General features: G+C 38.2%; 1 protein-coding gene across 10 annotated transcripts in view; it reads left to right on the top strand.

Annotated features, from left to right (window-relative positions):
• The window catches only part of TMCC1 (transmembrane and coiled-coil domain family 1), a 232,902-nt gene that overhangs the window by 189,426 nt on the left and 17,056 nt on the right, over positions 1-26,420 (top strand). For 9 of the 10 annotated variants that reach the window (XM_044385085.3, XM_026501416.4, XM_044385084.3 and 6 more), the window contains one exon: positions 20,178-21,112. In XM_044385085.3, coding sequence (XP_044241020.1) covers positions 20,178-21,112 — 935 coding nt within the window. Of the gene's footprint in view, positions 1-5,680; positions 6,101-20,177; positions 21,113-26,420 lie in introns of those variants that run through there. The other variant, XM_026501421.4, reaches the window with a different exon arrangement.

Genomic DNA, 26,420 nt, shown 5'->3' with positions numbered 1-26,420 from the left:
TCCTTGAGAAATGCACAGCCTAACTGATGTGTGACACATTTTAACTTCACAGTCTTTTTTTTTTTTTTTTTTTAATTTATGGGACTCGATCCCAGGACCCTGGGATCATGACCTGAGCCACCCAGGCAGCCCTTAACTTCACAGTCTTGCTTGCAAATCTATTCTCTGCCATCTATGACTATAGATAGTAATTGATTTATTAGATTTAGTGTTCTTCTTCTTTGGCTCAACTTTACTTTCCCCATCTTTTGCCACTTTGGGAAAAACTTAACCAGTCATTAGGCATCAACATCAAGAAGGTCAGTCTAGGAACAGAACAAGGTTCGTGGTCTTTGGATATTATGCCCCAGTAGATCTTTCAAGAATAGGGGCGCCTGGGTGGCACAGCGGTTAAGCGTCTGCCTTCGGCTCAGGGAGTGATCCCGGCGTTATGGGATCGAGCCCCACATCAGGCTCCTCCGCTATGAGCCTGCTTCTTCCTCTCCCACTCCCCCTGCTTGTGTTCCCTCTCTCGCTGGCTGTCTCTATCTCTGTTGAATAAATAAATAAAATCTAAAAAAAAAAAAAAGAATAAAATATAGTGACACATAAAAGAGAAGAAGGACATTAGGCATTTTATCCAAAAAATAAAGTAGTATATTCACGAGTTCTGACAGCTGAGATAGGGTTTAATAATATAGGAAAGTCTCTGGAATTAGCCTTGGTTTTTATAAAGAACATCTTTTGTCTAGGATTTGCTTCCAAATAATTGCAGGGGAGGGAGAAGTGCAGACCATGAGTTAATAATTGAAGCTGGGTGAAGAGCGCACAAGATTCATTTTCCTCGCTTTTATGTATGTTTGAAATGTTGCACAATAAAGAGGTTTTTTGAAGATATCTTTTCCCCAGGAATTTTGGAAGGATAAAATCTGTTTCCCTATGAAATTTTCAGCATCCCCCCCCATACTAATTCCCTAAGAAATTTTCAACATCCCCCCAGTACTCAACAGTGTTGAACACAAAAAAAATTCTGTCTTAGGCTTGTATTATTGAGGGAAAAATATTTTTTGTCAGTAAATTCTGAATTTAGCACATTATTTTTTTATCTCTTAATGTCAATATAATTATATTGTATTTATTCAGCAGTATGAAAATTTATTGCATCGATTGCATTCTAATGAAACTTGTTTAGTTTTGTTTCTCTTCAAGGGCATATTCAAGCAAAGTTTAATTAGTATTGGGAAGTCTGAAAAATAATGAAAAAATAGCATTAAACAGTTTCTTCATATACAGTATGCCTGATACATCTTTGGATAGTATTTTAGTTAAGGAGTCTATTTTCTCAGTCTGGGTCCTAACGTAACTTTGCTGCTAAAATGCTGACTTAATCCTCAGTCTCTTGTATATTGTCTAGTTGGTCACTCATGTTAAAATGTCTATGCCAATTGACATGCTATAATTTTTATCTAAAGCACAGATTGACAAATTTTTTATTGTAAAGGGCTGTATAATAAATATTTCAGGATTTGAGGGCCACAGTTGCTCTCTGTTACATGTTTTTTGTTGTTGTTGTCATTCTTTACAACTCTTTAAAAATGTAAAAATAGTTCTTAACTCTTTTGGAAGAGCCTTATAAAAATAGGCAGAAGTCTGTAGCTTGTTAACTCCAGCTAAACAATTGCTTTTTAATTAGATGCTTTGAGAAATAAAAAGTAAAGACCCAAATGTTAAAGGTTATTTTTAAAGGTAAAATTATGACTCTTATACAAAATGATCATGTGTCAAAGATTTTTTTTAACTCATTAATTAACCAATTATTAGGAACTGATAGGGTGTTAAGATTGCTCCAAATGAGAGTTGGACTAAGGAAATCAGGAAATTTATATTCTCTACCAGACAGAATTCATTTGCATTGCATCACCAACATCATCCACAGGGTAATTTCCATTTCTATGAGTTGCAGAATAGCCTAGCCAAAGTCAAAGCTGAAGACTTTTACAATCACATAACACCAAAGGATCCAATGGATAGCAGTGGGCATTCCCTTGAAAGGACACCTTTATCATTTTAGTCTTTCACAGTTTTTGCTCCTGGTTTTTCATCTCTCTTGTGATCTGTCATAAATAATTTTCAAAGACTGCTCTTGGTCACAAAATGGTCTCGTTACTTTTGTCCTATTTACTCAGGTACAATAAGAGCTAAAGTCATACAGACATCCTTAAATTTTCTTTACAAATCCAGAGCTGTTAGTTTTGAGCCACAAAATTATGTATAGAAGCTTTCAAAAAGAATCTTTGATTGGACTTTTAAACACCTTTTTTACTTTACTATCCCAAGCTTAGGAAACCATGCCTAAGAAACTCTCTCACTAGATTTCACCTGCTTTGCTGATAAATTTCGGTGAGTTATTATCAAATATCCCAACATTTGCTCTAAGGCTTGCAGTGCGAAAGTAAGTGAGCCTTCTCGCCACCTGTAAGTCAGGGGACCCTGTAACCAAGTATCAGGTCAGTTTTCCTGGGGGTGCTTTTTGGGAAGCATTGGCGCCATATATGAAGTTAACTATGGTTCCTTAATGTGGTTTTTTGTGTCTGATTAAATAAAAATCATTCTCAGATATAACATTACAGGTACATATGGTTATAAAATCCAATTATAGTCTGATAAAAAGGAGATGGGAGTGTTATCAATCCTATACAAAATAACTGTTTTGCCATAAAAAGTTAAGGAAAACTCAGTAAGTTCGTGAATGCTGAGGATTCAGTGAAATCAGATACCACTTAATATTTTATTTCAAATCACAAAAACAAAATCTAAAATGTGGCTTGGAAATAGTTTAAGGAAAAAGTGGAAGAACTTCCTCGTATAACCACAAAAAATAGAATATAAAGGTAACATCAACAATATTCTACACAAATAACCACAATAAAATTTCCCTCTGTCATTTCACTCAGTGCTGTGTAGTTAGTTCTTGTTCAGATAGAACTTGGGTCAACAGTCTATTTTCATGAAACATCTGCTTCTGGACTGAAAAGCATCCTAGACATCCTGATCCCGTTTAGGGGTATAGTCTGAAAGTCATTTTAAGTGATACCAGCTCAGAAGCATGTTCCTTAGAGTCTTGTTCTTTGGAGTAGCAGTAGTTTATAGAGTACCTTATACAGTCCTTTCCGGGAGACTTTAAAAGATAATTTTAGATATAAAAGTTATTCTTTTTTTTTTTTCTTAAGATTTTATTTTTTTGAGAGAGAGCGAGCGCGCACGCATGCGAGCAGGAATAGGGGTGAGGGGCAGAGGGAGAAGCAAACTCTCTGCTGAGCAGGGAGCCTGATGTGGAACTCGGAACTCCATCCCAGGACCCTGGGGTCTCATGACCTGAGCTGAAGGCAGATGCTTAACTGACCTGACTGACCCACCAAGGCACCCGGTATAAAAGTTATTCTAAAGTTTTATTTTTCTGTGTTTTGGATCCAGCTTCGGGAAAGAAAAATCAAAAGAGTCAGCAAAGGAGATTTGAATCCTTGATTAAGACAGGATCATGGTGAGAAATGATACTTGGTTATTTGGTCAAAATGACAATAAAACATTATAATAAACATTAGGGGGATTCAATTGTAAAGAATCTTATAGCTCTTTCATCAGTTAAGAACTTTTTTTCTTTTTGGATTGTTTTCTTTTTTATTTGTTAAGAACATAGTAAAGCAAACATAAAGCCAGAAAGTTACTCTGCTATCAAGTAAAATTACACAGAGGATAAAAAATAATCTTCATGTTGTAAGATGAAGACATTAACCTATAAGCCAAGGAAGTAAGCTCATCAAAACTGATCACATATTGCCAAAATTTGAACATATTTCATTGCTTCCTTTCAGATCCCAGTAGTATAAACCAAGGCAAATCAAAGTCACTTTCTAAGATTTGTCCTTTTTTCAAATTCTGGAACAGACTGCCTACTTTACTTTGGGACAAAAATGTTCTTTCTCCTAGAAAAACAAAAGGACTAGTATTTCTCTATCAGTATTGCTCCTAGTATAGTTCCAACCACCTCTATCAATTTTAACTTGTATTTCAGGGAGAAACCTGGGTAGAGGGCATGAATAATAAATTATCTGTCACACAAGCATATTAGAGGCGCCTAGGTAGCTCATTCGGTTGAATGTCCGACTCTTGATTTTGGCTTAAGTCATGATCTCAGGGTCATGGGATCGAGCCCTGCATTGGGCTCCATGCTGATGAGCATCTCACTCTTTCTTAATTTTGGCTCAGGTCACAATCTCAGGGTCATGGGATTGAGTTCAGTGTTGAGTTCTGTGCTCAGCGTGGAGTCTGCTTGCCCCTCTCCCTCTGCTTCTCACCTGCCCAACCCCCACTCACACTCGCGCGCGCACACGCACGCGCTCTCTCTCTCTCTCTCTCTCTCTCTCTCTCTCTCTGTCAAACAAACAAACAAACAAACAAGTAAATCCCTCCCTCCCAAGGGTAGGAAATGAGGATAGAAGAGCCTTATGTCAGCGTTTGGTTTGGTTTTCTCTGAATGGTGAGATTACAAATAATTTTTGCTTTCTTTTATGCCCACTGGTGTTTTTAAAGTTTTCTATAATGGATATGATTGTCTTAGAAGAAGATATATTAAAAATGGTAATAAACAGAATTAAGCAAACATTCGCTGGTGTTGATGCTAGCTGTGTAGGATTGGTTTTTCTGTTTTTGTAGAAACAAATATTTACTCTGTTGAAACCTTGCAACCTAATTTTTAAGCAAAGACAAAATATGTATTAGTTATTAAATTCTTTATTAATTTGTTCTGGAGAGTCAAGGTCAGAATTCTGTGTGTCTGGAGATAGAAGAGGAATTTCTGGAGCCATGGTTTCAACCCAGAATTTCCTTCAAATTCATTTAAGGTGGTTAGGATTTCATTCAGAGGGCTTCATCTGATTTAGATGAAGGAAGCCACATGAAGCTGGTGAATGCTGATGAAAAGACGTTAGTACTGTGCTGGTCTGAGCTTCCAGCCCCATACTAAAGTAGAAGTACAGAAATAATCACAGCTTTAGGCACTGAACTCTATCAGATTGTCTTCTTGTCTGATTCCTTTCTGTGTATTAACCTCAGAGAAATAGTTCTACATATTATACATTGTACATACTACACTATATTTTACAATCCCTAAAATTCTTCCTGTGCACATTCTACAGAACTGCTTTTACAAATGAAGAAATAAAGCTCAGATTTGATAGTTTGTCTAAATCCCAAAGTGACTTTTTCAGTGCAGGAACAATCTCTTTAAGATGTTTAGTTCTTTCATGCCGTATCATGGGTATTCAGTAAATAGTATATGATGCAGGAGCTGAGCCTGGGCTTAAGATTGTAGTGTTTTTGTAGACTTCAGACAACCCCAGTGCTTTACATTCAGAAGTGTTTTTTCCTTTCATCAAGACTTTAGCATCTCATGCTCAGTTTTTTCTTGCCCAGTTTCCATTTAAATTATTTTGTGAACCTAAAATGAAAAATAAGAAAACAAGGAAATAAGAAAAGTAAGGAAAGCATAGAATTTGTTTCAGCAATCTTTTAGTCCTTTATCTAAACATGGGTAGATTGTTTTTTCTTTGTATTTATTGAACCAGGCTACCTAAACATTTATTTAGAATGTTTTTAACCTTCTTTAAGCTATTCTCTAAACCTTACCTGGTTTTAAACTAAAAGACAGATGTGAATGGTGAATTAATGCCCTGTAACTTTAAATTCAACCAATTTGATGCTTTTGTTTTTTTTATAAAAGATGCTCACAGCTCCAGAAGAGAGGCAGATACTGTCTGTGATCTCCATTCTCAGAGTAAAACTATTCATTTGCATTAGCAGCTCTAGCAAACCACACACACACACACACACACACACACACGCGCGCGCGAGATGCTTGTTTGGCAGAAGCATTCTGTTTATTCAGCACAGAGTCCTCCCAGGCTCCCAGATGTAGAAAGCTCTAAGAGTTGATGTACGAGACAGAACCGGAACTATACATAGGCAGAGGTGGGCACTGCGGAGGATTGGCTATGCGGGAATGTTGATGTGGTGCGGCTGTACCTGCCTGTTCTGTGAAAGGCACTTCTCTGAGGCTGTGAAGGTGAGAAGCCCAGGGATCCACTAGAAGCTTCATTTCGGCTGGCTCTTTGGTGGGGGAATGCATTCCCAGTGGTAGCTGTCCTCATTTACAGCGTTATTCTCGGAAACCAAGTATGTGCAGCCGTGACAGACTATGCCACAGCTCCTCTGCAGTTTGGAAGCTGGGACAAATGGAAAGAGCACATAGTCAAGAGAGGTTGTGATTTGTTTTCACTATCCAAGCTTGCTCTGGCAGTACGCAAATGAAGGATGAGCTTTGTGGCAAGCAAAATCAGCAGACTGCCTGACAGGGGGTTTTGGTAAGATAAATGTATTGCTTGTGTTTTGGCAGGGGGAGGGAGTCTTGGATTTTTTAACTATTATTTTTACTTTTCTATATCAGCTGCATAGAATTGCCTCTTAGCAATAACAAACATTTTGCAGAATCATATTTGATAGAGAGGGATGACCCAAGGAGCCAAAAAGGAAAACATTTTTGATCATTCAGTTGTGACCTTCAGAGATAATCATCAAGTTTTCTCAGATGTCCATGAACAGACAGAAACCAGGAATTTCCAGAGCAAAGAATGCTGACTAACAGATATCCTTTCTTTTCTTTGAACAGTTATAATTCCACCACCACCACCCCCCGCACGCTTTTCCCCCCAGCTTTCCCTATGGTTGAAAGTGGAAAAGAAAAAATAAAGGCTCCCTGCTCATATTGAGTTGTTGCCACTGGAACAGTAATAGGCTGAGAACATAAGTATGGAGGTGGAGGAAGGCAAGATGAGGAGTCTGCTATTTTCATAGCCGTGCGTTGGTGGGTGTTTGTCTTAGGTTCATTATCATTGCTGTTCAATATCAAGTGGTTGTTAGTGCTGTATCTCTTTGCCTGTACAGTGATTTTATCCCTTTATGTTCTATTTTGTATGTTTTTCTTTGCCAGACCCAATTCTGTCATTATGAAAACTTTTTCTGTTATCGTTAATACACATTAGCTTTTATTAGAGAAAAAATAGTGTAGAAAGTGATCCTGAAATATTTATGGACCTCAAGAAAATGAAGGCATTTTCTCTTTAAAATCAAGGTTTTCAGCAGATTTTGGGGGTCTTGATTTTGGAATCTGTAACAAGCATTTTATGACAAGTTAAAGAAATGGGTTGCATTAGATCTATGAAATCCTACTGGAATCACTTTGTTCTAATCTACTTTAAGTTGGACCGTGTATCTTAGGTTTTTCCAAGCCTGAAGGTTTACTTTTCCTCATCCTAACTGATGCAAGTATTGCTGGAAGATATGTTGATTGTTTTTGTAGTCTAACCTGAGATCTTTTTCTTGGGCCACTCTTCTCAACCAGTAGAGAGAGCCAAGTTTCCTAGCTGCTTAGAGTGGGCACAGAAGAGACCCATTGACATGTGACTTTTTGCTGACTCATTGGTTATATAAGCCTTGTAAATACAGTTATCCATATACTCTGTGAGGTTACTGGGCAGGTGGGCCCCTTCCTGTTTACTGATCTTTTCTTATCTCAGCATCCTTCTCCTTCCTTAAGCCTTTTTGGTAATGTAGTCTCAACTTATTTACCAGGTGAATTCTAAGAAGTGAATGGACAAATCCTTTTTCTTTTTTTCTTTTTTGGAATTGCTTTAACTCTGTATTTTCATCTTGATTTTGATGAGATGCTAAATTCTGTATTCTCTTGGCACATGAAATTCACAGTAATAATACCTTCCTCATTTATGTCCTAGTTAAAGTAACTTTTTTTTCTATCTTTGAGACCTCAGTTCAAATGCCCTTGTTTAAAGAATTCTTCTGACCTCCCAATCTAAAGTAGGTTTCCCCCCTTACATTATTTCTTTTCTCACAGCCCCGTTTTTTTTTTTTTTCCTTTGTAGTACTTCTCACAATTTATATTATTTGATTACTGGTTCTTCCATCTCTACCACTTTTCTCCACTCAGCCATTAAGCCTCGTGAAAGCAGAGATACCTTGTTTTGTTCATCAGTATATACCAAACACCTAGCAAAGTGTCTGGCTGAAAGTTGAAGAAGGGATAAGTAGGCAGTATTGTATGTACAAAGGTCCTGTTGTGAGAAGAAAGGAAGAGCAGCAGAGGTTGAAAAAGGCGAGTTCGATTGGAGTAGGGGAAGTATGCAGTAAGATGAAACTAGAGAAATAGATCCAGGGCCTAATCACATAGGACTGACTTGATAGACCATATTCAGGTACTTGTTCTTTATTGTAATTGTGGGAAGCTACTAAAAGACTTTAAACATTGGGTCGTTTAGGACTTCTTTTTTTCCGGGGCGCCTGGGTGGCTCAGTCGGTTAAGCGTCTGTCTTTGGCTCAGGTCATGATCCCAGGGTCCTGGGATCAGGCCCCGTTTTGGGCTCTCTGCTAATGCAGAAGCCTGCTTCTCCCTCTCCCTGCCGTTCCCCCTGCTTATACTCTCTGTCTCCCTAATAAATGGATAAAAATCTTAAAAAAAAAAAAAAAAAAAAAAAAACAAGAAACTTTTTTCCTTTTTCTTTCTTTTTTTTTTTTAAAGTAAACTCTATGCCCAGCATGGTGCTTAAACTCACCACCCCAAGATCAAGAGCATGCTGTACTGACTAAGCCAGCCAGGTGCCCCAGAACTTCTTTAAAAAAAAAAAAAAAATTCTCCAGCTTAACTGAAAGCTTAATTGAATGCAGGTAGATCAGTCAGTGTTCCGGGAGAGAGAAGACAAGAGTTTGTCCTAAGGTGGTGGCAGTAGAGATAGATGGGAGAGTATTATAATTTGATGGAAATTTGGAAAGTAAAATAGATAGGACTTGGTGTTGAATTGAAAAGGGTAAAAGGCAGAAGATGTCAAGAATTATTCCTGGGCTTTGGTTTGGTTTGGTTTGGTTTGGTTTGGTTTTGGCTTTGGCTTGTTCAGTAACCTGATGAATAGTGATGTTTTTCCTGAGATAGAGAACACAGTAAGAAAACCAGGTTTACAAGAGAATCATGGTGTTTGGTTTTGGATATGTAGGTTTTGGTATAGTCAAATAGCTTTTGGATCTGTAAGTCTAGATTCCAAAGGAGATTATACAGCTATTACCATTGAGGAGCCCTTAGAAATATCCTTAGAATAAAGTGTAAAACAGTGGTTTAGACCTACTTTGGGAGCTCATCTCCCACCAGAGCCCTATTTTTATGGCTTCATGAACCATTTAATTATCTTTTTTAAAGAAGATTTTATTTATTTATTTGACAGAGCGAGAGAGAGCACACAAGCAGGGGAGCAGCAGGCAGAGGGAGAGGGAGAAGGAGAAGCAGGCTCCCCACTGGCAGAGAGCCCGACAGGGGGCTTGATCACAGGACCCTGGGATCATGACCTGAGCCAAAGGCAGATGCTTAACTGACTGAGCCACCCAGGCTCCCCCGTTCAATTATCTTTAAAAAGCTGTTACATTTCCTTTTTATGGGCTTTTGCTCAGACTGGGTTGTCATCCTAAAATGCCCTTCCTTCCCACTTCTCTTTTTATCAAAAACTTCTTTCTTCAAGGCTCATTTCTTTTCTTTTTCTTTTTTTTAACTCCTCCAAAAAGCTTCCTCTGTTCCCTTTCCCTTCTTCTGAATAAGTGGCTCCTTTCTGTGTTCAAGTACTTTACCTTCATATATACTATATCATTTACTTAATCAGACCTGTATTTCAGTTGAACATTTTCACATCTGACTGACTAGACCATGTGTTTTTTGAGAGCAGGGATTCACCTTTTTTCAGTGCTTTACATAAGGAAAACAAAGGATAATTACAAAATGAATTAAATAGTAGAAACTCAATCTTTTGTACAATCTGCTTCTTTAATATCTAGCACCATATCCTTCCACCATCTGTGTACTCCTGATTTTCTCTAGACTGTCCCTACATTTTACCCTGCACCTACCTAGATACATTAGAGAAATGTTCTTCCTTTCATATGCAAATCCCTGAACTAGTCGTTTTCATTATATACTTTTACTTTATTTGTAATTTATCAGAAAAGCTGAAATCTTACATCACCTGTGAAAAAAAATGGCCAAGACAGGAAGGACTGGGTCCATACAGGATGTCAGAGACACCTAAGAGATGCTATTAAGGTTACACTAGAGCAAAGTAGTCATGATGTAGTAAGCCATGTGGGTATCTGAGGAAAAGCATTACAGGCAGGAGGAACACTAAGTGGAAAAGGCTTGAAACAGGTACATGCCTGATATATTCCAGGAACAGCAACGAGGACTTTGTAGCTTGTGGCAGTGGAGTAAAGGAATGAATAGTTACGAGATACAGTCAGTGAGGATGCCAGGAGGTAGTGGACCTGACCGGTGCCAGATCATGGTTATTCAGGCTATTGTAAAGACTTTGGCTTTTACTCTGACTCAGATAGGGAGCCCCTGGCAAGTTTTAGGTGTAAAAGACTGTTGTGACCTGATAGATTTTTAAAGGATCACTGTAGCTGCTGTACAAATAATTGATGATAAAAATATTATTTCAGTGATAGTTACGAGCCTTTTGCAGTAGTCCAGACAAGGGTTGATAGTGGCTTATGCTAGAGTGGCAGTAGTGGAGATTCATTGAGATGTGGTCAGATTCTGCTTCTCTTTAGCAACTAGAGCCCAAAACATTTGCTGGAGCAATGTAATTTACATAGAGGATAACAACATAGGCTCTGTAACCAGACTGTCTGGGTTCAAACATTGGCTTTGCCACTTCTTTACTTCATGGTTGGTCTTGAACAACTTACATCCTTTATGCTTTGGTTTTCTTAGCAATAAAATGTAGTAATAGACCCATCTTGTATGTCATATAAAAATTATATGATTTACTAAGCATACAAAAGATTTAGAACATTGGCTGGCACATAGTAAGTACTTTACTATATGTATTAGCAGCTTGATTATTAATGTTGTTGTTAATTGGATAGAGTATGTAAGAGAAAGAGGAGTTAAAGTTGACTCCAAGGCTTTGGATCTAAGCATGTGGATCAATGACGTGTAGCCATTAGCTGAGATGGGGAAGACTGCAGGAAGAGCAGGTTTGGGAGATATCAGGAACTCAGTTTTGTACATAGTAAATTCAGAATGACTGTTAGACATCCAAGAAAAAATATTAGGTAGGTAGTTGAGTATATGATCTAGAGTTAAGCCAAATATGGGCTATAGGCATACATTTTGAAGCTGTCAACAGAGAAATGGTATTGAAGACCATTTTAAGAGAAAGAAGAGTACTTAGGCCTTGAAATGGGATCGGGAATGTATAGCTTGGACAGGCCCTCCCTAGAGCCTCTATTCTTCAAGCTACGAACAAGCCTGAAAAGTTCAGGGAATAGCCAGGTTATCACAGACCCTATGAAACTTTCCAAATTCTTCCATTGCTTTAGCAGTTTATCAAAATTGGATGAAATAAATAGGATTAAGCTGAGGCTTAGAAATCTTTTGTTTTAAGGAAACTTGTGTCATAAAAGTATTTGTAGAGAACTACCTTGTAGAGGGGAACTCACTGGCGGCAAATTTTACAAATTGGCTAATCCACAGGTGGATTTTATATGTATTTTTAAATCCTCAGCAGTGGAAACATTTCTTTGTCACCTTCTTTTGCTGGTTGGAGCATGCTCAGAAAATAGATACTAAATTTAGCATTAGCCAATTTGTGTGCTTCAGACTAATCATTCTTCATTCTGAAGTTGTGTGAGAATGATTTTTGAATAATCCATAGCCAAAGTCACTGTTTCTTTTTTTTTTTTTTTTTAAGACTTTATTATTTATTTCATAGAGAGAGAGAGCATAGAAGCAGGGAGAAGCAGGCTCCCTGCTGAGCAGGGAGCCTGAGGTGGGGCTCCATCCCAGGACCCTAAAATCATCACCTGAGCCGAAGGCAGACTTTTAACAGACTGAGCCACCCAGGCACCCCGTCACTATTTCTTTTTAACAAGTTATAATCTCAGAAGGAAACTTGGATCATCTATTCCAAACGGCAATCAGTATGTCCTCATGTGACATTTTTAACATTCAGGCATGAAGTTTCTGGTTATAACCAGTGGCTTACATGAACTGATATTTGAAACCCGGTTAAGTTGGACAATGCACCTGTCCTTACTTTCACTGTATGTTACTTACTTTTTCTTTTAGATATGAGGGAGAGATCTTTCCCTTACAATCTGTTACTCATCTATAAAATAAATTTTCTTAACTGGATGATCTCTTAGTTTCCTTCTAACTCAAAGAAACTGTACTTACTAAAATAACACTTAACCATAATAACTGTAGCAAAGCAGGATGTTATTGTCAACTTATACAATCACTACTATGATTGCAGGCTTTCCTTAAATGCTTTTTTTTTTTTTTTTTTTTTGGTACTTCCAGTGCCAAACATAGGCCCTGTACATGGGAGACATTCTGCGAAGGTTTGTTAAAATGACAATAAATCATCTGACCAGGCTCACATGAATCCATTAAGTCCAAACATCAGGCCTGGCAGTGCTATTCCTCAGTGATGTCTTTGACATAAGCCAGGAAACCAGCCTTCCTGTGACAAAAGCAAATCTGAGTAGCAGTCCTAGATCCTATAGTGGATATTTTGCTGTTGGGTTGGAGCAGGGTGGACCAAATAGGATGTTAATAATCTAAATTGATATTCAACACAGTTGGTTTTTCCTCAGCAGCCTTGGAGGGATGAGTATCATTTGTTGGAAGCTATTTTTCTTATAAAAATTCTGGCATTTATTCCATTTGTAGTAACATAGGCTCAGTCACTTGTATGACATATGAGATCTAGAAGGATCATGTTAAGGAGATGATAGTGAGCATTTATATTAACATTTACTGGGTATCTCTGCACAAAGCATTGTGCTAGCTTCTTGGAGTACAAAGATGAATATGACTTGATCCCTGTCCTCAGGAACTTAGGTCAGTAGAGGCAGGATACCCAAACAATCATTTAAACATAATGTGATAAGGACTTTGAGAGAGGTGTATGTTTATATGGGAATATGAAGAAAGCCATTAATCCAGCTGGGAGAGGGAGATTGTCAGGAAAAGATATCCTGGAGGAGGTTACACCTGAACTGGGTCTTGAAGTTAGCCAGAAAAGGAAAGAACATGCCCTGGACTATATGGACGGAAGCCTGGAGGTGTGAAACAGCATGCCATTATCAGAAGAACAAATTACAGGTGTGACCCTTCGCATATGTGGATTTAAATTTAAAGTTTCCATTATTCCCAAGGAATCCATGATACAGTTTTTTGTCATTTTGCTGAGGCATGTGGTAGGATCTTTAGCCACAAAACTAGTGAGCAAACTCCAGCAGAATTTGTGTTTCAGTGAGCATGTCTTCTACTCATTTTCACATGTGCAATATCACCCATGAGATGATTTTATAACTTTGTTCTTTATGGAAAATGGGCCTGGAAAGTGCTGGGTGTAGAAAAGCATGTGGGGCCTTAAGTGTTTCTTTGTACAAAAAGGAAGCTTGAGACAAGCTAGACTATAGTGCCAGATTTAGAAGTGGCCAGGATTATTATCATGAGTATTATTTGTATATCATTGATTTTTCAAATTTTTAAAAATTAGGCGATAAAACATTATTTTATTTTTCTAAGCAAACTTTTCCCAGAATACCCATATAAAGTAGATGAAAACAGAGGTAATCAGGAACCTGCTCGCTTGCTTCTTCCACTGTTCCCCTCTGGGGTGGTCCAGACACATTTCTGTTGAACTCAGGGCTGTTGCATATAACCAGACTTCTGCATAAAAATATGAAAAAGTGACCCCTAGAACTTAGAGGAAATACTCCATTCTGTCCAAGGATTATTTATCAAATGAGAAAAAATCTTTGTGACAAGTAAAAAGGTCTGTTTTTAAGACTATATGTTGAATCTTGATTTTTAGCTCCAAAGTAAAAATGGAACACTTAGAGAAAAAGCTTGCTGGTTATGGGCTAGTGGAACTTAGTTCATTTTTATTTTCTACTACTCCCACTTGAGATTTCCTCTTCATTCCACAGCAGACTAAGCGTCAGTCAGAATTACACATGAGAGAATTGCTCAACAGAGTTGTGCTTACTGTGGAGGGGAAGGGCATGTCATTTATACAGTGAGACACTGGAAATAGGTGAAAAGTCTTCCCATAATGAATATATACTTTCTGCGCAAAGTGCTGAAAGACTGTGGGATTTCTTTTCTTTTTTGTTAAGAGTAAAGTGTTGGGGATGTTGGCAAAGGCAAGCCTCAAGGAGATAATGATACAAAATTCAAAGGCAGAACTGTGTAACTTCTAAGGCAGGACTCTTTCCTCTGTTGTACCTTCTCAATACAACCTGCCTGGCAGAAAAAGAAAAATTTATATGATGAACCAAAGCATCTTTGTGTTTATCATTGATTAGAAGATAGATTTCTGTGCGGTTCTTAAGACCAAGATTATTAATCTCTAGGGATTACAATTTGTATTGAATTTGGGGGGGTGGTCTCCCCCAAATCAAACATTCTATCCTTTTGCCCCCACTAAGTGCACTTGAATTAAGCCACACACTCCAATTTTGGTTCATAACCATGGCCCCATATCTGTGAGATAAAAATTTTGGAAGAACAATGGAGTTGGGTCTGCAGATACCTAAGTATCAATTTGCAAAGGTTGCTGCATGACCCATTCTATGAAATTGGCCTTGGAAAAGATCCACTTTCAGAAAAACCAAAATAGTCCAGATTAGTTTTCAGATTAATTACAAAGACTTCCCTACTTTCCACCTCCTTCTTCTTTTACCTTAAAATGCTTTCTTCATTTTCTCAGAAATGATGTGGATTATTTAGTGCAAATAAATAGTGCTGAGATTTCCTGAATGAGAGCCGATGCTCTATAAAGCGTAGATAAAATGATTTCATTCCACTAAGTAGACAGGACTGGGCTGTTGGCCTTTATTGAAGATAGTGATGTCAAGTCAGGGATTTCTGAGTCTTTCTAGTTACAAATAAATGCTTGGATTTTGAGTAATGAACCAAGTAAGGAGTACAAAAAGGGTGACTTCTTGAATGTTCACCATGTTTGGCAGGCATAATCAGATTTAACATAAATTTAACATTTTTTCAAATAATCTCATGAGAAAATGATAACCCCATTGTATAGATTAGAAAACTTAGGCTCAAGGGGAACAAGAAGGTGGCCCAAAGACACCTAGCTAGTAAGGTGGCAAAGCTAGGTCTGAACCCAGGTCCTTCTGCTCCTGTCACCGCTCTTTCCACCATGTTTCTTCATATGTTCTCATTGTTCTCAAAGCTGGGTGCTGCCATGTTCTGACATTCATATAGTCAGAGAAAGTAAATAGATCTTTAATGCATTTTCAGATGAAAATTGTAAGCCATTATAAAACTTTGTCAGATATTCTCCCAAGGTGGCTCTACTCTGCTCCTGATTAATTGTTGTTTTAAAGCATTGTTGTTTAAATTTTCTCTTGGGCTTTTTTCTGATCAGTTAATTCGGATCTGTTAATAGATAATTTAAGCCAAGCAAATGAATTTTTTTTAAGGTTTTACTTTTAAGTAATTTCTGTACCCAACGTGGGGCTCGAACCCACAACCCCGAGATCAAGAGTCACATGCTCTCCCGACTGAACCAGCCAGGCACCCCCTGGCAAATGAATTCTTAATAGGAAAAGACAAAGTGCAAGCAAAGCAGCACATCTGCTTGTTATAGCAACAACCAGATTATGAATTGTGGTTCTGACCATATCCCTAGCTGTGTAGCACATTGCCTTGCTTACAATAAGTAGTCAAAATATATTTAACAGACTGGTTTTTGGTCCTCGCTTTTTTCTGTACAAATTAATTCTATCCCCAGCCATAGTGGCTGGGACTTGCTATACTGGGTTACCAGTGTGCTCACTCATGAAAGCCCTCAGGCTGTGGTCACATGAAGCCCTATTGAGTAGGTGATATTGCTGCTGTGTTGTCAAACTGCCATGTGATGAGGTAGTAGGAAGCACCTCACGGTCAGTTCATTTGTAAATTAGTGAACAGTATCTACTGTATAGGGTTGTTGTGAGCTTTAGAAGGTTACTAGCTAGCTAGTCAGCTGCCTAGCCACAAGACCAACAGTCAAGAAAGGTGACTAACTGAAAGAAAGAAATAGGAGGGTGGGAGGGAGGGAAAGGAAGTGAGGAAGGAGGGGAGGGAGGGACGGAGGGTCGGGGGGAGAGAGAGAGAGAGGGAAAGGAAGGAAGGAAGGAAGGAAGGAAGGAAGGAAGGAAGGAAGGAAGGAAGGAAGGAGAAAGAAAAAGAAAGAAAGAAAAGAAAGAGAAAGAAAGAAACAAAGAAAAGTGACTATTATTACTTTTACTGTAGTGTCGAATTACATTATTCCTTTGGTTCAGACTCTGTCTCCCACGATTATGCCTGAAATGTGAAAGATCTTGAAGTATATTCTAGAATATTTTAATATTTGAATTTTTAAAAAGACCACTTAGAATGGTACAAAAATAATCACCAGTACTAACTGCTTACTCTGTGCCTAGTACTGTTTTTGAGCACTTTTATATTTACTTATTTCATCCTCAAAATAGTCTTCTGAAATGGATGTTAGTATTATCTCCATTTTAACAGTTGATGAAATGGATGCAGAGGTTAAGTAACTTGCCCAACCAAGGTCACGTGACTAGTAAGTAGCAAAGCTAGATTTGAACCCAGGCAGTTTTATGCCAGAATCCGTGCTTCACTACTACACTAAATGTAGCCAGATTCAATCATTTTGTTTTTCTGATTTGAGCCTTTTCATATATGTTTAAGAAAATCCTTCCATATTTTCCAATACTACCTTCTTCTAAAAGGTTTAAAATTTGCTTTTCACATTTGTGGTTTAGTTGTCTGTCTGGAATGAAGTAGGAATCTAATTTTATTTTGTTATATATGGATAGCCTAATATGCCAGCAAAGGCTTTTGAAAAAGAGAACCACTTTTCATGGTGCATTTATAACTAACGGCTAAGTATTCTTACCTCTGAGGGCTTTTGTTCCTAGCTCAAAAGATACCCAGAGGGTATTCACAGCCCCTGTCCTGTAGTTCTGTAGTAAAATATATCTTTTTCTTGCCACCTCTCTTCCTCTTCTTCTTCTCCCCTTTTATTTCCCCTCCCTTCTCTCTCCTCCCTTTTTAAGGATAGTGCTTGCCAAAATTGGGAAGAGTTACTGAGTAATCAAGTGATTCATGGTTTCAGGTGTTAAACTACCCTTCTGCTGAAGCTGTGGGTTAGTTTTCTTTGGAGACTGAGAACAGTGGGTTCTGTCAGCTGTAATCTTGCAGGGATATTGATGACTAAGTGGAAGTCATATACTGGTAGGATGTAGTGTGGCCCCAAACAGCCTAGGTAGGCAGGAGTCAGATTTAAGATAGTCTGGTTTACTTCTTTAGTTACTGTGTAGGGAAATAAAATCAGAACTAAACTGTGATCATTTGTAAAAAACAAAATTACATCAAAATTTTGTTGTGTTTTTTCAAATTTAGAGATATAATAAAACTTTGATTCTAGTACCAAAGCCATATTTTCACCAGTATGATCAGTATTTATCCTCCCTGAGTGATAATTAAACTTGACTTCTGTATCTGCACTTCTTTAGACAATAGACTGCATGTAGGGTGATATTCAAATTAATAGCAAAGAACCTAAGAAAACTAGGTAATACATGAGCTTGTAGTCTTGAACCAGTGATATTTTATATTTGCTTTCCTTTCCTGTGGTAGATTTTGAGCTATTAAACATAAATACACAATCAGGGTCTTTTACATACTATAGTTGTGGGATCTGAAATCCTATTCAGAAAGAAAATCACACAGTGGGAACCCTGTACAACTTAAAGAGAGTGACTGTAAGGCACTGAAGAAAGTGGGTTTCCGGGAGCTCCTTTTTCAAATCTTGGCAATGTGGTTATCTGGAACTCTGGCTCATTCTCTTTTCTGCTGCTTCCCTCTGGCCCTTTCACTGCTTGTTAGCTTACACCTAGAAATGAATGGGGCAGATGGAGGAAGTTATGCAAAGTAATTATTGTGCTAGTCCCTAAACTATTCTGGACATTTTTGTTATTAGTGGAACATAGTGTCATTTTGCTCTTCATTTCAGTTTTAAATTATTATTTTATTTTATTTTATTTTATTTAAATGCACATTATTTCTCATTTGTTCATCTAAAAAAGAAATAATATATTTTTGTTCACATCAGTAGTACTATATTAATTCCAGTAATGAACTTTCCACTAAGGAACTAGTATTTTTGGAGTTAGAGATCACCATAATTCCTGCTCAGATGGGAAACTGAGGAGATACAACCAAGATGAAAAAAAGACGGACAAGTTATCAGTATTTCACGAATATTTCAGATTTGGTATATTATCACAAAAATGTAATTCACATTTTTAAAATGTGAGGGTAAGCTATATACGGTTCTTTCTATCAGATTGCTGCTGGTTACAGATTTAGGGATGAGGACCAAGTAAATTAAGGGGCATGATCTTAATCTCCAAGATGGTAAATTTGTATATTTGACACTCATACTGGGCGTTTTTATTACCCTGAGATGGTTCTTTTTTTTTTTTTTTTAAGATTTTATTTATTTATTTATTTATTTATTTATTTATTTATTTAAGAGAAAGTGAATGAGAGAGATAGCAGAGCAGGGCCAGAGGGAGAGGAAGCAGAGTCCCTGCTGAGTAGGGAGCCCAATGTAGGGCTCAATCCCAGGACCTTGGAATCATGACCTGAGCCAAAGGCAGGCGCTTAATCAACTGAGCTACACAGACTCTCCGAGATGGTTCTTCTATTATTTATTTCTGTTACTGCTCAGTTCTGTTCTGTTCTGTTATTATTTAAGTCTGTTTCTACAGACTTTTTGCATGAGCCCTACTCCAGTTCATGACAAGACACACTGGAGGGTTTTTTTCTCTCCTGAGTTAGGGAAACCTGACCTCTCCCCAGCTTTGGCTAATGGCGTTGAAAGAGGATAGTTTCAGTTTTTGAATCTGAGCAGCTTGTCTTTTTCTTCATCTCCTTTGAATGGTTGCTCACCCATATGAAGGATAGTCATTGTGTGGGTTTTGGAGTCCCTTGTCTAATAAAAAACCTTTTACTGGATAGAACTCACAAAAGTTGAGCTCCAAAAGGCCTGAACTTAGTTGTTGACTTAATTTCTTACATCCTACTGTCTCTCTCCCTTGGTATTCACTTTTCTTGCCCAAGTATATCACAGTTACATGTGATCTGGGAAATTAAGAGTATACCACATTCATCCTTGACACTTGGAGCAGTACCTTCTCATTCTTACCTTCACCTGTCTCCAACTACCAGTTGAGTGTCCCTATTAGAAATAGAATAATCCCATTACCCTTGACATACTTTGGGTAAAAAGACACTGTGATAAAAATTTGATTTTTATATCTAACCAGTAAAATACCTATTCTCACCAGCATTTTGGATGAGCATGGATTGGAATTATAGTGATGTCTGAATACTAAAATGATTTTCATATAATTAAATTGAAATGCAGATATACCTTGTTTCATGAAAGTATGTGTGAAGAATGTTTGTGAATGAAAATCATGCTTTAAACCCACTAGTGGGGGCACTTGGGGGCTCAGTCGATTTAAGCATCTGCCTTCAGCTCAGGTCATGATCCCAGGGTCCTGGGATTGAGCCCCGCATGGGGCTCCTGCTCAGCGGGGAGTCTACTTCTCCCTCTCCCTCTGCCCTTCCCCTGCTTGTGCTCATTTGCTCTCTCTTTCTCTCTCAGATAGATAAAATAAAATCTTTAAAAAATATATAAACAACTAGGGGAGCTTTGTTATTTAAAGAAATACTGTAATAAATTCTCTAACAAAGGAAGAATACCCCCAGTTTACATCTTGTGCAAATCTTTTTTCATATGTCTGTTTTGTGTAAGGCAAAGTATACTTATATAAGGACAGTATCCAAAAGGGCTTGTACAGGACAGGAGGAATTAGGTCAACTATCTGTGCCGAGATCTGAGAGTAGGTTAGTTTTCAATACATTTGGTCTATTGATTCTGAAGAGGTAGTCCTCTTGGGCACCTTCTAACATCCACTTCTTATTTTTACACTAGATCGAGCGGTTGGAAGTAAGCAGCCTCGCCCAGACTTCCAGTGCAGTGGCCTCCAGTACTGATGGCAGCATCCACACAGACTCTGTGGATGGAACACCAGACCCTCAGCGCACAAAGGCTGCTATTGCTCACCTGCAGCAGAAAATCCTGAAGCTCACAGAACAGATCAAGATTGCACAAACAGCCCGGGACGACAATGTTGCTGAGTACTTGAAGCTTGCCAACAGTGCAGACAAGCAGCAGGCTGCTCGCATCAAGCAGGTCTTTGAGAAGAAGAACCAGAAGTCTGCCCAAACCATCCTCCAGCTACAGAAGAAGCTTGAGCACTACCACAGGAAGCTCCGAGAGGTGGAGCAGAATGGGATTCCCCGGCAGCCAAAGGATGTCTTCAGGGACATGCACCAGGGCCTGAAGGATGTGGGAGCAAAGGTGACTGGCTTCAGTGAAGGTGTGGTGGACAGTGTCAAAGGTGGACTTTCTAGCTTCTCCCAGGCGACCCATTCAGCAGCAGGGGCTGTAGTCTCAAAACCCAGAGAGATTGCCTCACTAATTCGGAATAAATTTGGTAGTGCAGACAATATCCCTAACCTGAAGGACTCTTTAGAGGAAGGGCAAGTGGATGATGGGGGGAAGGCTTTGGGGGTGATTTCAAACTTTCAATCAAGCCCAAAATATGGTAGTGAGGAAGATTGTTCTAGTGCCACTTCAGGCTCAGTGGGAGCCAACAGCACCACTGGGGGCATTGCTGTAGGAGCATCCAGCTCCAAAACAAACACCCTGGACATGCAGAGCTCAGGATTTGATGCACTACTACATGAGATCCAGGAGATCCGGGAAACACAGGCCAGACTAGAGGAATCCTTTGAGACCCTCAAGGAACATTATCAGAGAGACTATTCGTTAATAATGCAGGCCTTACAGGAGGAACGATATAGGTAAGTTATATGGAATTAAAATTCTAAATTCTTTCTTTTTGCAGTTTCCTTCCCTTTGGATATGGGGAGATGGGGAAATCAAAAGATCTGTGTAGAGTATCTTTTTTTTTTTTATAGCGTCCAGAGCACTTTAGATATGTCATATGACATCCGCATAGTTCTATCATAGAGAGCAAAATAGAGGCACAGCAAAGTTAAATGACTCCTGAGATCATACACCAATGAAGCATTGGGGTCAGGGGATAACGATTACTGTAGCTCTCCAGTCTTCCATTCCAGTTTAGGAGTACCACAAATCATTGCAACCTATAACTATGCTACACTGAATTCGAAAGATCTATAACCCTCTGAACTCTTAAGAAATCTAAGAAAAATCAAAGATATGGCCTGGCTAAAATGTAATGAACACTGTTTAAACACACTTATGTGGGCAATTGGTGTAGAGATTAGACTGAAAATATATCCAGATAAGCACATCTGTTACCTTTGTTATGAATTGGCAAATGTTTGAATGGGCATGGACTTAAACATGAAATGTTTCTACAGTCATTAGAGAATTCTCAAAGGGCTAACTGCTTTGAGTCATAATCTGTGCTAAAGGTAGAGAAGCTGGTCTTTCTTCTGTTTCATATACTCTATGTTCAGATTAGACCACTCTTATTAGTTCTCTAAAAACCTGTGTTTCCCCCTTGTTTCTATCCCATGCAGAGAGAAATAATATCACCCACAGACTACTCATTCAGATCTAAATTCTGTCAGCTAGAGACAGACACCTTATTGATAAAGAGTAAGGGCCAGTTTTACAGAAGCCACAGATCAGGGCAGGCCTTGAAAGATCTAGGTTTTAGTCTTATCCCAAATACTAACTCGAGGGAATCCTCACTACTTCTGTAATATCAAGGGTTAAACAGATGATCTCTTAAGGTCTGTTTCATCTCTTTAAAACAAAACAAAACAAAACAAAAACTGATTTTTTTTTAAAGTTTGCTTTTATGAGATAATCTCAGGACTTGAAATAAATTGTTTATGTGTATCCATTAGCTCTGAGAGAAGTTACAGCAGCACGCTGTTTTCAGATGGTGAAAATATTAGTAATATTTTCTATTACTGCCCTGCCTCTTCATTCTTCTGTCCTTCAATTCTAACTTAAGACTTTAAGGGAGAAGAAAAGAAAGGTGAGTGTAGGAGAGAGAAATGAAGTTCTAAAAGTAAATATATTGCTATTTATTATTTCAGTGTTTTGTATATTCTCTCATATACTTAAAAAGACAATATCTAGTCATAAGCAATCTAACAAATATTCAAATGGACTCTAAAAATAAAACATCTGATCTTTTGTACAGTGTTAAACCTAACGCCCAGGTAGCAAATTCTGCCACTTGCTAACCTTGAAAACTGTGCAAGTTTCTAAACCTCTCGAAGTCTTGGTTTCCTCATCTATAACATAGGAATAATAACAGTCCTTCATAAGGTTATTATGACATGTAAATGGAATAATTTATGTAAAGCACATAGCTCAGTGCCTGGTCCTGTGAGTGCTCAATTGATGTCAGGTAGCAGCTGCTACTGCTGCTGTGAAAGTAGACCCCTTTGAACATGGAGACCCGGGCCTCCCACAGTCAGATGCTCAAAAAAAAAAAAAAAAAAAAAACACAAACAAAAAAACACAACTGCCTGCTTTGACAAACCCTTTATTTTGAATGGATGGTAAAACATTCCAGTTTTTAAATTCTTTCAGAGCTTAAAATTCATATACAGCTTGTTATGTCTTCAAGTCAGATGTAGGCCAGTATGAGAAAATCAGAGAGGAAAAACAGGTCTCCCAAGGCCCACTTTTGTACCAATTTAAAATAATTCAGGGACAGGACAGAACTTTTCGCTGGTCATTATCACCTCATTATAAGAATCAAGTCCAAACCACTTAGGAGGTAATGAGAAGTGCATTTCTTTCATTTCATTTTGGGTTCTCTGTAGTGGGTAAATGATTAGTTTTATGGAATAAAGAGAATAAAGAAAACTTAAGAATTTTCAAAACAGAGGTAAAACTTGGAGAGCCAGGGAAGACATAGTATAATGTATTATCTGACTTTTGTCATATCACTTGAACTTTAGAATGGTCTTTCCTTAAAACGGAATCCTGAAGAAAGCCCTTTATCCACCCAAGAAAGGCAGCAGAAATGTCACAACTGTTTGACTCAGGTATTTTGTTGCACCAGTATTTCCATGTATAGAGCAATTAGAAATTTCTCCTAATTAACATGTTTTTAATCAGTAAATATACTTAATTTTGTTGATCTTTGAACCATTTCATGTAAGTGAAATTTTCCCACACAGTGAAGCTTATTCTTGAGCATCAAAACTTTTCACATTTTAAGCATTTTTATAGAATTTCTCTACCTTCTTTTAAAAGAATAATACACTGAACCTAACTTGATTGGAAATCGTATCGAACAGTGGTGTTCTAGCTCAGTGATACTGTCAGGTCAGTGAGAGTGGTATGGTTATATGCCTCTGCAGTAAACAGTCTGAGACAGCTTGCTTTTTAAAGCTCTTTTGTCTGCTTTTTATAAAATTTGTTTTTTCTCCTTTCCATATCTCCACACTGTTACTGAGCTGCCTGCAACAGCCTCTCTTTATTAATTTCTACTTGAGCTTTGTTGTAGGTTTGGCTTTTTGTCTAGGAAGGAAGTAGCTAGCTAGGGATGGACTTAAGGGATTCTGCTTTGACCAAGAACCAGTTAAAGCTTTCATGGCCGCCCTAGATACATTTCTGTTTATTTTCTGTGCTTTAGTTTATTTTACTAATATGTGAGTTGACAGGAGGGAGGCTGTGTACAGGGTTGCTGCCTGTTATTTAAAGGAGGTGGAGGAAGACACTACCACTCAGGATTTACTGAACTCCTGTGGTGTGCACAATGCTATATGCTTTACATATACTTTGTAATCCTCACATTAGGCCTTCAGGTGGATTGTATTACCCTCATTCTACAGACGAGGAAATGGAGGCCCAGTGGGGTTTTTACACTTTGCCAAAAGGTTACTTAGTACATGGTAAAGCCAGGAATAAAACCCAGTTTTATGTGAATCCAAAGCCAGTGTTTGTTTTGTTTTTTGTTTGTTTTTTGTTTTGTTTTGTTTTTCCATTTCAGGACAGGTTTTTTTTTCCCTAAGCTCAACCCTGAAACCTGTTATGATTGAAAGACTATAGTCTAGCTGAAATCTGTATGATTGAAACACTAGCCTATAGTCTAGCTGTAGGAAGCATTGACTGCATCCGGTGTTGGGCCTTTTCCAGGTCAAAGTGTGTGTTTCACTAAAAGCTGAGTCACTGTTCCTAACATATTTTATAAAATTCTGTGAATGAAAAAAAAATCTGGACTGCACAAGCTCTGGAAAGTTTTCTACAGCAGTGTAGGTAATAGGGGAAACCTACTAAGGAAACTTTCACTTCCATCCTTATTTCCCCCTTTGCAGAGTCCCTTTTCAGTATTGTCACTCACTTAATGTGCTTCCTGTTGCTCTCTACCCATGAGTAAGGCCAAGTTAAGATTCTTACCCAAGACCATCTACTTAACTCTGAAATAATTAGAAACATTCAGAAGCCTGTGGAGTACAGTCTCTCTCTTCACCCAGATAACTGTTCCATGGCTGAGTATGTCTTCAGCACCCACATGCATTCAGCCCTGGAAGCCGCTGTAACAGAGCTTGGATCTGAACTCCACCTCAACCTTTGATCAGTAACTAGGTGTTTAGTCTTTGAGCTGTGCATTGGGCTCTCAGATATGAATAAGAGCATGTATTTTTGGAAAGGATGCAAAGTTTAGACATTTTTTCTAATGATGGGATTGTGCTGACTTCAGATTCTTCCTGTGCAGATAGTCTGTATATCCCATTAAAGTATTATCACAGGTTTGTTAGTAGAACCTGGGTTCATGTAGTACTTCAGATGTAGAAGGGCCCTTAGATATCTAGTTCAATCTTAGATATCTAGTTCAGTTTTACACATGAGTACACTGAGGCCCAGAAAGATGGAGTGACTTTTGCCAGGTCACACAGTAAAATGGTTTAACATATATTTAATCTGCTAAAAACTGGAAGACTAGTCCTGTTCCCATGGTGAGTATAATTTATTATTGAGCTACCAGAGGAAAACGTTGAGCTGTGGCAAAGTGCATTGAAAATAGGAGGGAACTAGGAAAACATTCATTGACAATTTTACAGGTTCCTTTTGTAGTTTCTCCCTTCGGGGATCTGGGTAGGAATCCTACTCAGCCCGTATGTGGCAGTGTCATGTAGGCAGGCTAAAAACCCTCCTCCTCTTGAGGAGCGGTAATGCCATTTTAAAAGCTTCTATTTTGAGGGGATTACTGTCCTTTGGAAATCGACTTCTGAGACTGTTTATATTAAGCCCAGGGATATTTTAAAATCGCCCTTAGTCATAAAAGCAAAAATACAGAAGAAGACAGTCACTGGAGCAGTCATCACATGCAGTACAACCATCAGTAGCTAGCTAACCCAATTAAGCACAGGCCACTGGAGTTTTAAATAAACAAATGACCAGTTAAATATAATTTTATTTTACCATCACTAGACATAAGAAATACGTGATCAGATACAGCTATTTTGGCTCCTTTATTCCAAGTGCTAGACCTGTGTCAATTATAAATTGATCTGAGAGTCTCCAGAGTGTATGTAGACTAGGTTTGGACAATAAGTTTGAAATAGAAACTTGATTATATTGGATCATATTAGGTTCTATAGAGAAAAAAAGCCCAATTGAGATATGTTCTTAGGAAGAGTAAGACCTTCCATAAAAGAGATTCACAAATGTGCTCTTCTCAACATAGCCAATGAAGAGGTGATGGAGGAAGAATGGAAAGGAAGGAGAGAAGAAGAGAGGGAGAGAAAAATTATTTACTTCAGTAATTAATTGAGATTAGACAAGCCTGCGTTCACTTACCAGTTCTTTTGTGTGACCATATATAATTCCTCTGAGCCTCAGTTTCCTCAATAAAAACAAAGTAATGATATCTACTCTACAGGGTTATTGAGATTTTTAAAGGAAACAATGTATGTGAAGCACCTAGTGTGGTCTGTGGTGTGCCAGGATGTTAGAAAGCTGTCATTACCAAGTTTCCAGATTGCCTAGAAAGCTCCCCTCCCCTCAGCTTTTATTTATTCCCTATATGCTGTAGGCATCTGCTGTTTCTTGTCTTTAAGATAATGCACTGCCTACCCTGAAAGTTTTGGGGACTGGTTCTGTGCTTTTTCCTTTCCAACTAAAGGCTAGTTCAGTGTTTCCTAGCCT

This window comes from Ursus arctos, unplaced genomic scaffold (genome assembly GCF_023065955.2).
Source record: "Ursus arctos isolate Adak ecotype North America unplaced genomic scaffold, UrsArc2.0 scaffold_14, whole genome shotgun sequence".
NCBI classification, from domain to species: Eukaryota; Metazoa; Chordata; class Mammalia; order Carnivora; family Ursidae; genus Ursus; species Ursus arctos.
Note: the sequence above shows the minus strand (reverse complement) of the source record. Positions and strands in the feature narration are given on the sequence as shown.